The 14183-nt window shown below is 41.0% G+C and overlaps 1 protein-coding gene across 3 annotated transcripts in view; it reads right to left on the bottom strand.

The window, feature by feature from the left end:
• The window catches only part of LOC137344962 (coronin-6-like), a 212250-nt gene that overhangs the window by 155460 nt on the left and 42607 nt on the right, over positions 1-14183 (bottom strand). For all 3 annotated transcript variants that reach the window (XM_068008264.1, XM_068008265.1, XM_068008263.1), the window contains exon 2: positions 5722-5921. In XM_068008264.1, the coding sequence (XP_067864365.1) occupies positions 5722-5919 (198 nt within the window). In that variant the 5' untranslated portion in view covers positions 5920-5921. The remainder of the gene's footprint in view (positions 1-5721; positions 5922-14183) is intronic.

Below are 14183 nucleotides of genomic sequence, written 5' to 3'. Positions count from 1 at the left end.
TCCCCGCGACCTCCCGAAAACACCGACACACTCCCCCGCGACCTCCCGAAAACACCGACACACTCCCCGCGACCTCCCGAAAACACCGACACACTCCCCGCGACCTCCCGAAAACACCGACACATTCTTGGGCTCTTCCTGCACAAAATGACATATTCCCAGGGGCCCCTCATCCTAACATCCAAAAGATATTGTCAGCTACCCAAGGAAAACAGTTCATTGCTGAAAATGTTTTTTTAAAATATATTAAATAGATAGCAAATGTAACCAGAAATCTGATGACTTCAGGAGAACCCATGAGATGCTCATGGAATTTGGGGAAAACCTAGGGTATAGAGAGAGATCTGACAATATAAAAGTGTTCCTGACTGGACAGAAAGTCAATGTCAAAGAAGGAAAGAAATTGAATAACGAAGGTATCTGCTCGGAACAGCCCAAAATGTTACCGTAACAATAGATTCTAAACTAAGGCAAGTCCAAGATAGGGCTGGAACTCCATGTCCAATGTAGTTTTTACAATGAAGACAGTTGTGGTGATTTGGGGAGGAATAGAGCTGAAATTTAAAATATAAACTTTGGTATAGAGACCACGTTACATAAACCCTTGAAAAATGTTCATATTAAATTGTAAAGATTGTGCCAAGCTCTCATTCGTCTCTCCTCGTCCCCAAAAGTCCCACTCCTCCCCTGAAGGTGCTGGCTCATACTTCACCCTGAATTACAGATCCATAGGTGCCAGTCACCCGATCATTGCACAAAAAAAAGTGAACATTCTTTATGCAATAGCCTAGACAGTGTAGACTGGCAGGCTGTAAAGAGCATCACAGTGAAGTCCGAACTTGTCTTCACCCAAAATCCATAGAGGAGCACTTTCCAGTAAGGTTAATGAATAGCAATCTGGAGTGAAAAACCCGGCCAATTCTCACTTCCATAAAACAGAAGTATGGACGATAACTGTAGTGTCCCTGTTGCCACCTGACTGAGATCAGCTATCACAGCACAGACTGGAATTTCAGGACTGAATGGCTGAGTTACATATTGCTTTCAGCAAACGAGTCATCAGGGGAGCTACAATTCATGTTTCTAACGACAGATCAATAATTGACATCACTCCTCCGTGCTTGGAGAGAGAAATTTCTGGCTTGCAGTCATTTAAATAGCAAATTTTCCAGGCATAGCGTGAGTAATGTATCACAAACCTTTTCAGATGATCAAAAGATTGCGTTAACCGACTGTAATATCATTTTTCTCTGTTTAAATGAGCTGTTTGTAGATTTGAATTCCTACAAAGCATTCATTCCTGTGCATTGATTGACTGCAACAGGGATGATGCAATAGACCCTTTGCTCTAATCTGTTCCTAATTCATACCGTATGCATTTGCATTGCTACTCTCTAATTGTACAGTCAAGATATTCTGTCTGCTTTTGCAATAAATATTAGTCTTGCATCAAACATTATGCTTCAAATACAGCGTAAAGATAACTGAATTCCACATGTGATCATTTAGGGTTCCCCATGGCAATGCAATAACACTCCTCAATTAGCCAAATGGAGATACCTTTGTGTATTGCAGGGCTGGCACTTTAAGATTTTGCACCTCCCCATATAAATACTACAATAATTGCAACTTAATGTAGGTTCGACTATTCGTCTTTCAATATGCAGCACGGTGTCCATCTGGTGCCTGCGGCAATGAAGCTTCAGAGAATTTCCAGGATAGATTCGCAGGCCGAATAAAATTGGGCATTAACACAACATTTTCAGGCATCACAGCTGTTAGGTCCATAGATGTTCCATGAGTAATGAGGTAAGCTGCTGGAACGCCTACGAATTTTTGGTATTCATTTACTTGTAAACGAGGGATAGGAAAGGTTGACAATAGCAATCAAGAGGGAAAAATTGTGTGAGATTGTTACAATCAGGCTTGGCATCCCTTTGGTTTTGTTCTTGTTTTGTTGTTGATTCTCAGATTTTTCTTAAGTGATTATTTAGGGCAGTGGTGCTCAGGAATTTGTTGTTGGGGATCACAATCCTGAGCAGCAATGTGTTGAAGGCCCACAATCACAAACCAACTGTAACACAATTCTGTGTGATTTTTTTTTTAAAACAAGTTTTTTCCTCCTTTTGATCCATTATTTTCCCTTCCCCCCTCAATCCTGGCTCCGTCAGCATGCCAGAGCTGGCAGGCTGTGAATTGAGGTCCAGAGATGCAAGGAAGCAGCAGAGGGCTACATTTGAGGAGGAAGGGAGCCTCAAGTGGCTCCTGGGCCATTAGGAGTACCACTCATCGAGGAGAACTTTTTAAAGGAGTTACTAAAATTAAAACAAGATAACTGAAGCACCGTAGATCAGAGATGGGTCTGGTCATTCCGATTGGCACTATTTTAACTCAAGCGTTAACCCATTAATAATGTCGATCAAAAGACCTAGGTTATAGGGTCCATGGAGCCTGATGTAGTTCTGTTACATTATGTGGGTCAATAACTCCTCTCAGCTAGTTCCTTGATGGCGACCTTCAATACTCAATGTTTGAACAATATGCCTTTCTTAATAAATAGATAATACAGAAGGCTACTGGAGTTAAACACAATCGTTTTTAGAGTTTTGCAGAGGGGAGTGTGGGGAAGGGGGGGGATATCAGAAAGGAATGGTCTGTCAAGTGGCACCCAGTGCCTCTGAGTGACTAGCCAAAGGAATCTATGATTAGAGCAGAGAAAGGGGTCCAGACCGACTCAGACATGGGAATAAATGACATTAAAATACATTTTAAGCTTATGAGGAAATTAAAATTTAATTCAGAAATTTACAAAAGGAATACCAGCTGCCACGGTTTTAAACAGTTTTTCTGTTTTGAAGTAGATATTGGCATTTCTGGTGCATACCAACATGGTAAGTATGGATATTATACCGTACATAAAGTATAAAAACTGGGATTATGCTGGCAATGAATTCCTCCATCTAGAATTAATTTCCTGAACACAGTCAAACCATGCAATTGCAAACATGAACAATATGTTCCATTTCTGTTCGGATCAAGGAGCAGGTACTGTTGATGCCCAGAAAAACTGCCTAAAAAGGGGCTATTCTGAGCTGGTACAAGCAAGAAGCCAATACAGGGCCCTAGAGAAAGTGAGCATCAGGAGAAGCTGGTCAATCAGGTCAATCATTGTTCATTCCCTCCATGATATGAGGCAGGGTCACCCACCACCCTCCCCGACCTCTAGTGATACTGCCACACGCGGGGAGATGCAAAACAGCAGAGGAAAAAGACCCCTGGCCAACTGAAGGAAAAACTCTAGGAAATCCCTCCCAGTCTCCCTATGGTAATCAAAAAATCTCCAGGAGACCATGGATGATTCTTCCTCGGATTTCCTTTCCATCCTGAATTTTACAAACGTGCCACTGCCCAACAAGTTAGCTGGCACTGGGAGCTCAACAAGCACAAAGTTGAATTGCACCACTTCATGGCACAATGAGGTGCAGTAACAGTGTACCACCAAGTGCCCGATCCTACCTGCTTTTCCCCCAATGACACATTTGCCAGTGACTTGTGCAATACCTTTCATTTTCTTGATGTGGAGATGCCGGTGATGGACTGGGGTTGACAATTGTAAACAATTTTACAACACCAAGTTATAGTCCAGCAATTTTATTTTAAATTCACAAGCTGTGAATTCACACCTGTCTGTCTGCACACTGATTGCCTTGGCAACGGGCAGTTGAAAAAACTGTCTGTACTCACCAAGCATTGTTCTGTGAATTATAAATGCGATTTCATTTCGAGGATTTCATTTCACATCGTTCACCTGACGAAGGGGGAAGCCTCCGAAAGCTTGTGAATTTAAAATAAAATTGCTGGACTATAACTTGGTGTTGTAAAATTGTTTACAATTTTCATTTTCTTGGGGTAGATGAGAATTACATGAAGTGATGAAAACACATACCAATTGAACCATTATGTTAATGAGACATGCAATCACATGACTACTGTAATCATTGCAGAGCTACTGAAACCACCAGAGATGTGATTCAAACCCAAAGTCATGATTGGGGCAGAGGTGCATTTCTGATGAATGGGAAGTAGAATTGAACCCATGTCAGCTGCCTGATCCACACAAGGGTGAGACCATCATATTTACATTTACAATATAAGCAACTCATTGACTATATTTTCTAATAAAACAGCTGCAGTTTTTTGACGCTGAATTGCAGATAATCTCAAACAACTGCTATCATTGGCAACACATTAAGTGTTGCCTAAATCAAATAAAGGGATCTGTGTCAACTCTACTGGACTAAATGAGGGGGGCTTGTTGAATGGCAGTAGCCATTGCTTCTGCTGTCATTTAATAACATTTGTGATCTAACTCACTACTTTGAAATGGTTTTTGAAAATTAAGAAATCACTAGTTCAAAAATGTAAGCTCAATGATAACCATGAATTTTTTGCTTTGCAGCACACTTCTGCAAGACATACAATCTCTTTAGTTGATCATCTTCAGAAGTAGACCGGTCTCTAAGGTAAAGCAGCCGCTGAATCTAAGTAACCACCACTGGAGTGATGGACAAAAGGTCACATAGTAAAATGCTGGTTTAAGCAAAGTGTGTGATAGTGCTAATGAGCTTTACAGATATTTATGCTCCATTTGCTTATACAGCAATATAAAATCCCATTGGCAATAACAGCCAGACTGCACATTAGTGGCACAAGTTTACCACTTGCTATCAGTATGCCCCATCAATTCACTCACTAATTCATTGGAGATAAACTCATACTGTGCTTCTATTACAGTCCAAGGTCCCACATAATCTCATCCAATTATTCCAGTTCAAGCACAAATTAGTTTTATTAGACAAATTAAACTAAGAACATCATTTAGCATAATTTTATATTTCACACAACAATATTTCTTGTCAAGAACAAGAAAGCAATTTCCAACAGTGGTTCCTGCGGAGATGAGCTCAGCAACCATCCCAGCTCTTTTAAATGCCCAGTTCTCTAAAACCTGATGAAAGGTGCAGTTTTTCTCAGTACAGATGGATATAGTTACACAATCCCAACACTAGTCTTGTTCAGTTAAATTAGGGACCTGTTTTTCTCTGAAAATGATTCACTGCTTAAATGATCCAACTCATTGCCAGCCCTTCAAATTCAGGGTAAGCAATAGATTTTTTTATTAAAATTACCATGCTGATAGATTCACATTGCAACAATAATGTTGCAGTTCCTGTTGTCAACACTATCTCATAGCAGCAATTTTATAAGAATCCATTCTTGCCAATTTTAAGGGACAGGAAGCTGTGAGGGACACACATCCGATTCCCAATATGTGCTCCTGGTAGGTGAGGCTCCGTGCCAGGATTGTCATTTCATAAAATTACCCCTTGTAATTCTCTACCACACTTCTCGCATTCTCTGTTTAACAGTGGCACATCCAGTGGAATAGTTGATACACAAGGAAACAGATTTATTTTGGTAGTAACATTTAAATTGAAGTTGTGGGATTTTGAACAAAGGAATTCACTACACAACCCAATGTCAGACAGAATTCAAAAAGTTAATATAGATCAGGGATTTGGTTTAACCAAAGCAAGCGTGAAAAGTTTTACAGTATTTAAACATTGTACAAATAATTTTCATCCCTCATTCAGGATTTCCCCCAACCCCTAAAGCAAATACAAGACAGTGAACACGATCCAGCCATTTAACAAGACTTACTTTGGCCAGCTGCAGGACCAAGAAGGCACCTCCTCCACCAGATTCCACAATGATGGCCACAAACTTGGGATTAACTGCACAGAAGGAGCTGTCCCACGTCACTTTGGACACTCTTATGTCTTCATAACATTGGTCGGCTTTCATTGCCTGCCCAAAGACATGGCGAAACTTGCTCTGACGTACAACCCTGCGGCTCATGGCTACAATTAAAGGAACAGAAAAGTTAGTTTAAAAATAACTTTTAAAAAATGTTTCAAAGATTTTATGCATGTACGTTTTCCTTTTAAATTATACCACAGACTCTGCCCACCTGGTATTAACACCTCTGCTGCTGAGCGCAAAGTCAGTTGACATGCTCCCAAACCAACATTCCTCATAACCATCCATTATGAGATGCTCGGAATGACTATGGTGAGATTCTCTCCTGTCCCCTCTTTGTACCTTTGAGCATTAGTGTCCATGATTTTTTTTAAAAAACCGCTTAGGCAGCCTTAGATGCTCATCTAAAAGAGCAATCAAGCAATCTGCTCCCAGCACACAAGAGCAGCTCAAGATGGCTCAGTAGATTCCCACCCCTCCATGTGGGGATGTGTCTAGTTTCCTGTCAGAACCACCCTCAATAGCATGGCCCAAGATTTGGAAGTAGAAAGCACAGCATAGGAGGAGGCTATATGGTACATGAAGGTGTGCCCCTTCACAGAGCAACCTACATCCCTCCACTTCCTCGCACAGCATGACAGGACACCAAACCACTGCTTAATTAATCTGACTCCTGAAATGTACATTGCACTTCATAAGCACAGTGAACAGGCTTTCTGGCCAACACAAATTTTGGCAAATTTCTAATCTTGAATATTGTAAAATAGATTTAAACAAACAATAAGGAAAAAGGGGTCAACTAAGAGAAGAAGAATTATAAAGGGCACCTAAGAGAGGGAAAAACAAAAAATGAGCAGCCTGCAGAAGTATAATTAAGATGAATACTATAAGGTGTGATTACTGTAGGATAATTATGATTGAGAAAGCGGAGTATAATAGATGTGAAAATTGTCTTTGATGAAAAACTAAAGAATTTTGGTTTAGAGAGGAAGTTACAGGACCTTAGGTAGGAAAAAGTGAGGGGATTATCAAGGAGGAGTGGATAGTACAGGTTTGGTAAATGGGTCAAGGTCTGTGAAGCAGCCAGGCGAGCATTAGGCCCAGTTAGGGGTCTTAGAAAACACATACATGAGGATCACCTCAAAACACAAAGGAGGTGCAAAGTAATGTTCTCCTGTAAGATTGAGGGTGTAAGTGAATGACTGACAACCTAGTGTGAAAATAATGCTACTTTCATAAGAAATTGGCAAGATTTTCAAACAAAAAGGAATAGTACAAGATCGATAACTGCACTTAAAACAAGTAGGAATAATAAGACTTCATCAATGAGAATCATTTGAACTAGATGGGTGGGAAGAAAAATGAATCCCAGACAAGAGCAGAGAGGAGTTAAGAGGTGAGCATGGGCACAGAAACTCAGAGACAAACGTGAATCAGAGATCAGGAAAAGGCAGATACTGGGGACCAAGACAACCCAAGTGGACTGTGGAAAACCCTATTGTATCTAGAATTTCAAAAAGCATTTGGCAATCTTCCACATAAAAGTCTTTAGTTAAGCTCACAGCTTTGGGGATTCAGGGTAAATCTTGGGAATAGATTGGAAATTGACTGAAAGATCAAAAATCACAGTTACTTGAATGCCTGAAGGCCCGAAGGCCTGAATGGACTACTCTTGTTCTAATATCCTCAGGAAGAGGCTGAGATGGATCAACCACTTGGCACTTCTGGTTGAAGGTGGATGCAAAAACTTCAGCCTCGTCTTTTGTACTCAAGTCCTGGGCTCCGCCATCATTGAGGATGGAAATGTTTTTTTAGTGGTATTTATTGAGGGGAATGTTCACCAGGGTTCTGGGACAGCTTACTGGCTCATGGGGTGAAGTTTTTTTTCTCAAATAGCGTAACTAGATTCTTAAATCTCATCTGAACCACAAAACATGCAAAATGCAAGTTCAGTTTAACATTTCCAAGAAGAGTCCTCTAACAATACCTCATTCTTTCAGAATCACACTAGATTGCCAGCCTGCGTTATGGGGCTTGAACAGAATGGAAAATGCTACTAAGTGAGCAAAGCTGTTGGTCTGTGTTGGATCTTCAAAGGTAAAAGGACATTGTTAAAAGTATAAAAGAAGGGAATGGGTGGTGCTCTAGGCTAGAACAGAGTAGTCTTTCATACAAAATAGTAGAATATTACCTTTAAAATATACCAAACAATCTACACTCAAGTGGCTGTTTACTACTGAGGGCTGGGTGAGTGTCTGAAAATTCATTGAGTGCAGTGTTTGGCAGGTCCTATCGAAGGAAGTTAACGTGACCATTTTATTTTGCTTCTCAGCTCTACATCTGAATTGGAAATCTAGCCCAGGAAGCTCATTTGGCATCACACAAGCAATGTAGGAAGTTAAAACTGAGCCCAGATCAACACATACCTAATCCAAGTAATGCTCAGATCCAAGCATAACATTCCAGTGCACCATTCCCCCTCACATCCATTGTATAGAAAAGCTGAGCCGTGCAGAAAATGTTTTTGCAAGTGACTCATGTGTTTGTCAGCTCTAAATTATAGTACTGTCACCGGATACAAAGTGGAAAAAACATATTATTTGTGGGCTCCCTCAGTTCTTGCGTAAATTAATGTACAAAGAGCTGCACGTGGCAGGAAAGAGTGCAGTGTCACCAAGATTTTTACTTGTAATATAATTAGAGGTTTTTGATGGAACTGTTTGCAATGATCAGAGTTTTCCTGTACAGTGTTAATGCTACTGTCGCCATCTTATTGTGTCACAGCTACAAGTTTAACATTCCGTCAATATGAATGTTCCAAACAGGAACTGGGAGACAGTACCAAACTCAATATTTACTCCAGAAAAAAAATTAAATGTAGACTGTAGTCTGGAGCATCTAGTTTTTTGTTACCATTAGCTCAGACAAGTTTTTTTTTTAAATGCTATTGTTATTATACAAAGAAAGCAATTATGCTGAGGCATTGTATTGGTCTCCTCTCACTAGTGTTTTGACCACTGGGTGAGCTTTGAAAAGGTGTGTCACTCCCATCTCCAGTGGGCATCGATCACACTCCCATACCAAAAACTGAAAATGGAAGCAAGTTTAAAATCACTAGCCATTTAAGTCGAAGTAACTGTAAAAGGTTTAAAAATTCAAATTCTAATTGAAACTTTTAAGTTGAAGGTCTGAGCCCTTGGATAATCCTGCAACTCAGCTACCTGGTCAAAAGGTCTCCACTGCCAGAAAATTCCAAAGCAAATATTACTTTCTCTGAGCCACTGATAGGATATGATACCAATGATTCAACACACAAGTGAGCTTGAAATCTCACTAGTAAACATCACGAGGGATGGAGGGAGGAGGGAGGGGGGGGGACGGAAGAGGGGGAAATCAAAGTAAGCCAAGTCTTTAGCACTTTTACATATCTTTTGGTGGCTGATTATAAGGAAGCATTTTCAGAAGCCAGGGCAATGCTTGCTTAACTTACCTTAGAGTCTAGATATATCTGAACAATGCATTGTGTAGGAAACCCAAAAGAAATGGAAACAGAAAGTTGGGGGATGGGGGGGGAGAAATAGGCTTAAAAAATGAAAAGGGGAAGAGGAAGTAAGCTTCAGTTACATCAAAATAAAAGTTAATGGGCACCAATCAGTGTGTGTCAACTAGTCTTGCACCTGCAACTTTGTAACACTGGCCCCATTTATGTGAATACACCAGATTTTGCTGGCATTATTGCATGGGTTTCCTGCCAATTTGAGTGCATTTGCTGGCATACTTGGGTATAATTTGAATATTGGAATAAAAACTGGTCTCATAAAAACAAAATAACGTGCCTGAACTGATTCTATTTGCATCTTTGGTGCCAATCTGCTCCCCTCATCCACAGGAGTTAAATGCGATGTGGCTTTTCATATGAATAAAATAACGAATACAAACATACTCTGTAGCAAAGCTGAAGTCATCCTCATGTTCACTTAACATTGTCTGCACATTGGAGGAAACATAAAAGGATTCCCCCATCTCAACCCTATTTGCATGTGAATTTTAAGCTGTTTTTATACAATAAGGAAAATCCTCATGGGAGATGGGAGGTCAATTAGTTATTTAACAACCAATTTCAAGTAAAATTACTATTGCTTTTTGAGTCTGAGCATTGCAGTTTTCTCCCCTCCTAAGGCAGTTACTCTAGCTAGGGTACAGTTCCACTGGCACCAGCTACATTCAGGTAGTCAATATTCATATGTACACTTTGAGAGTGTTAGAAGGCTACTCAAATAGGGGTGGTCCCAATCCCGAGAATGAGTGAGTGGGGTGAGTGTGAATGTGGGCATGTGTGGACAATGGGTAGTGGACAATGAACGGCAATCAGAAATGGGAACTCAGGCCAATTTTCCCCTCTGCCTAGCCCAGGGATGCCGAGGCAATTAGAGATCAGCTGGCTTAGCAAGTACCAGGAATCAAACTTGGGATGCTTATGGTCTGTATGATTCAGTTATACGCTGACTTTACCAACTGAACCATTGGGAGAGCTAACTTGTGATTTTATTTAGAATACGAGTGGAGCAAATACAACTTTTAGAGCATAAGGATCACAGAGACTTTTGTGAAAATGTTACCTGGTTGACGGCATCGTACACACAGCTCACAATATATCAGATAAAGATGTAATAAAAGGCGGGTGACACTCAGTGATGTCACATAATTAGCTTTTCTTGCATTTCTGATTATACCACTAACCACCTCTCATCACTCAGGAGACCATATGAGTAGTGCAGAATATAAATACCAAACGCAGTTGAGATTATAGTCTTTAGCTGTTGACGTAGTGGTTATAGAATGTTGAGAATTTAAGAAGTGGAAGGAAAACAGCCATTTACCCTATTTGTGTTGAGCGGTTGTTTGACCAAGATATCAAACCATTTTCATCTCCACCCACCCAGGTTACCCATCATCCACCCCTGACCTCTCCAAAAGGTGGAAAAACATCATCCTGTCAGAACGTACAGGTTGGGCTGAAATTATTCGAGAATCAAGATTACACCAAAGCAAAAGAATACACAGACCAACAGCTTCACAATGTTTGACTTTAAACTGCCTCAAAATAACAAAATGTTCTAAATCTTAGGATCCTTCACAGAAGCTTACTTAGCGGAGTCTTTGATGGTCCTAATGTAGGTTATGAGGAAATACATGGTTGAAACGAGGGAACTTTTGAATCCAACTTTTGACTTGCATATCAAATAGTTTGATCCTCTGCCATCTCCCAAGTGAGCATTATGCATCAGCAAGCTGTTCATATGTCCAATTTTTCACAGACATGGGGGAAAAAAAAAGTGTTTTTGCAATTAACATGCAATCTCTCCAAGAGACTGGCTGGCCGGTACCTCACCTCTCCCCCCTACGTCCTGATACCAATAGCTAAACTCTGCACAGTGTGTGCATTTGCCCTATTCTTGGGCCCAAAGACAAATGAGTTCCTTTCAGCAACAGAGTTTCATTTTAAATTCACAACACTTGGCCTACTGAAAAATTCATATGAAAGATTTTTAGAATATGAAGCACAACAGCACTGACTTTCATCACAGACGTATTACTGTCCATCTGAAGTGATTTCTGTACCAGAGTAATAGTGTTCTAAACATAGCCTAACTAGCATTTGTTTTTGTTCAGCTAAAAAGATACATTTTCTTGATACTCCTTGAAAAACATACACTATACAGGCAGCAGTGAGTTCAGTGACAAAATGCCTGTTAAAATGTTTGAGCAACAGTGAAAACTATGAGGATAGTAAATGATGCTGTGTTCAGACCAAGTCACTACAGCGCCTGACACTTCAACATCCAGCCTTATAGCAGATGTGAGGCGCAGCCAGGCATCCAAACATTTTTGAAATGTCTCACTATCATTGCATTGGGGAGATTTTTTTTTGGCGACAAAGCTCCTTGAATAGTTTCCTCTGAAAACTCCACTCAAAGGTCAGCATGTTGACTATTTGGGCACGTCTACATTGCCACAGAGATTATATCTGCAGCAGCACGAACTCTCGCAGTGTATATTATTTATTTATTTAGACCATCAGCCAGACTGTTCAGTCCATTTGGTTAACACCCATCAGCAACAATTTTCACTGAGTTACTTTTGATCCTTAAACAGACATCATAGAACACATTAAATATTCAAGCCCAAACATTGCAGCAAAGATCATCACGCAAGGCTGTTTACCATATGCAGTTTAGCAGCTCCAAGAGGTATCATAGAATCATTGAAGGTTACGGCACAGAAGGAGGCCATTCGGCCCATCGTGTCCATGCCGGCCGAAAAAGAGCTACCCAGCTTTATCCCACTTTCCAGCACTTGGTCCGTAGCCCTGTGGGTTACGGCACTTCAAGTGCACGTCCAAGTACTTTTTATACGAGTTGAGGGTTTCTACCTCTAACCCACCCTTTCAGGCAGTGAGTTCCAGACCCCCACCATCCTCTGGGTGAAAACATTTCTCCTCAGCTCCCCTCTAACCCTTCCATCAATTACTTTAAATCTATGCCCCCTGATCACTGATCCCTCTGCTAAGAGAAATAGGTCCTCCCTATCCACTCTATCTAGACCCATCATAATTTTATATACCTCAATTAAATCTCCCCGCAGCCTCCTTTGTTCCAAAGAAAACAACTCCAGCTTATCCAATTCTTTCTCATAGCTAAAATTCTCCAGCCCTGGCAACGTCCTCGTAAACCTCTCCTGTACCCTCTCTGGTGCAATCACATCTTTCCTGTAATGTGGTGACCAGAACTGTATGCAGTACACAAGCTGTGGCCTAACTAATGTTTTATACAGTTCTAGCATAACCTCCCTGCTCTTATATTCTATGCCACGACTAATGAAGGAAAGTATCCCGTATGCCTTTTTAACCACCTTCTCTACCTGTCCTGCTACCTTCAGGGATCTGTGGGCATGCACTCCAAGGTCCCTTTCTTCCTCTACACCTCTCAGTATCCTCCCATTTATTGTGTACTCCCTTGCCTTGTTTGCCCTCCCCAATGCATTACCTCACACTTCTCGGGATTGAATTCCATTTGCCACTTTTCTGCCCACCTGACCAGTCCATTGATGTCTTCCTGCAGTCTACAGTTTTCCACACGGCCAATTTTTGCATCATCTGCAAACTTCTTGATCAAGCCCTCCACATTCAAGTCCAAATCATTAATATATACCACAAAAAGCAAGGGACCTAGTACTGAGCCTTGGGGGGCCCCACTGGAAACAGCCTTCCTGTCACAAAAACACCCGTCAACCATTACCCTTTGCTTCCTGCTACTGAGCCAATTTTGGATCCAACTAGCCACTATCCCTTGGATCCCATGGGCTTTTATTATTTCGACCAGTCTGCCATGTGGGACCTTGTCAAAAGCATTGCTAAAATTGCTAACATTACATCAAACGCGTTACCCTCATCAACCCGCCTTGTTACCAGCTCAAAAAATTCATCAAGTTAGTCAGACACAACCTTCCCTTAACAAATCCATGCTGACTGTCCTTGATTAACCTGTGCCTTTCTAAATGACGATTTATGCTCTCCCTCAGAATCGATTTCAATAATTTGCCCACCACTGAGGTTAGACTGACTGGTCTCTAATTACTCGGTCTATCTCTTCCTACCTTGCCGGGTGTGCAACATATTAGCTTTGTTTGATGTGCTGGATAAGGATTATAATCAGCAGTTTGTTTTAGGCAAGGAGAAGACCATGAATTCTCCAGGGATCCTGTTGTGACATCATTACACCATTTCATCAACAGCACCCACAGCAAGTCCGCCTGTATTTTTTATTAACATTGTAAGACTTTTTGTCAAATCCAACATTAATATTTTCATGGGATAAACAGAAAATATGGTGCATCTGTGACCCACTGAATATGATATTTATCCAACATTGGTTTCAAATGTCATAAAGCTCGAGCAAAGTCCCAAGTGTGTTATTTAATTATTTTTGAATGTTGGATAAATATTGTATCTGGCAATTCCCTGCTGTGTATCTGCATATTTAGCTGTGAATTTTACACTTCAAAAAGATGAAGGACATCAGTGCCACAATTCATCATTCCTATGAGTTAGCTACAGGGTAAAGCTCCCTCTACTCTTCCTAACATTGGCGCAGAAATTGCATTGAGCGGCGAACAAACCTCGCCCGCCATTCGTTGGTTATAAACTCACCCACAAACTATTTGCGGGCTTCTGGGCGCCAACTTGCTTCAGTGGTGAGCTACAAAAAAGTGCAGCGCCCTTTCCCAGGCTTATGTGAGCTACGAGAGCTCGGCTCTTTCCCCTCAACTAATCAGCTTGAGGCATCCGTACAGATTCTGAACCA

The sequence above is a fragment of the Heptranchias perlo genome, chromosome 28 (genome assembly GCF_035084215.1).
Source record: "Heptranchias perlo isolate sHepPer1 chromosome 28, sHepPer1.hap1, whole genome shotgun sequence".
In the NCBI taxonomy this organism is placed as follows: domain Eukaryota; kingdom Metazoa; phylum Chordata; class Chondrichthyes; order Hexanchiformes; family Hexanchidae; genus Heptranchias; species Heptranchias perlo.
This window is presented reverse-complemented; position numbering and strand designations above follow the sequence as displayed.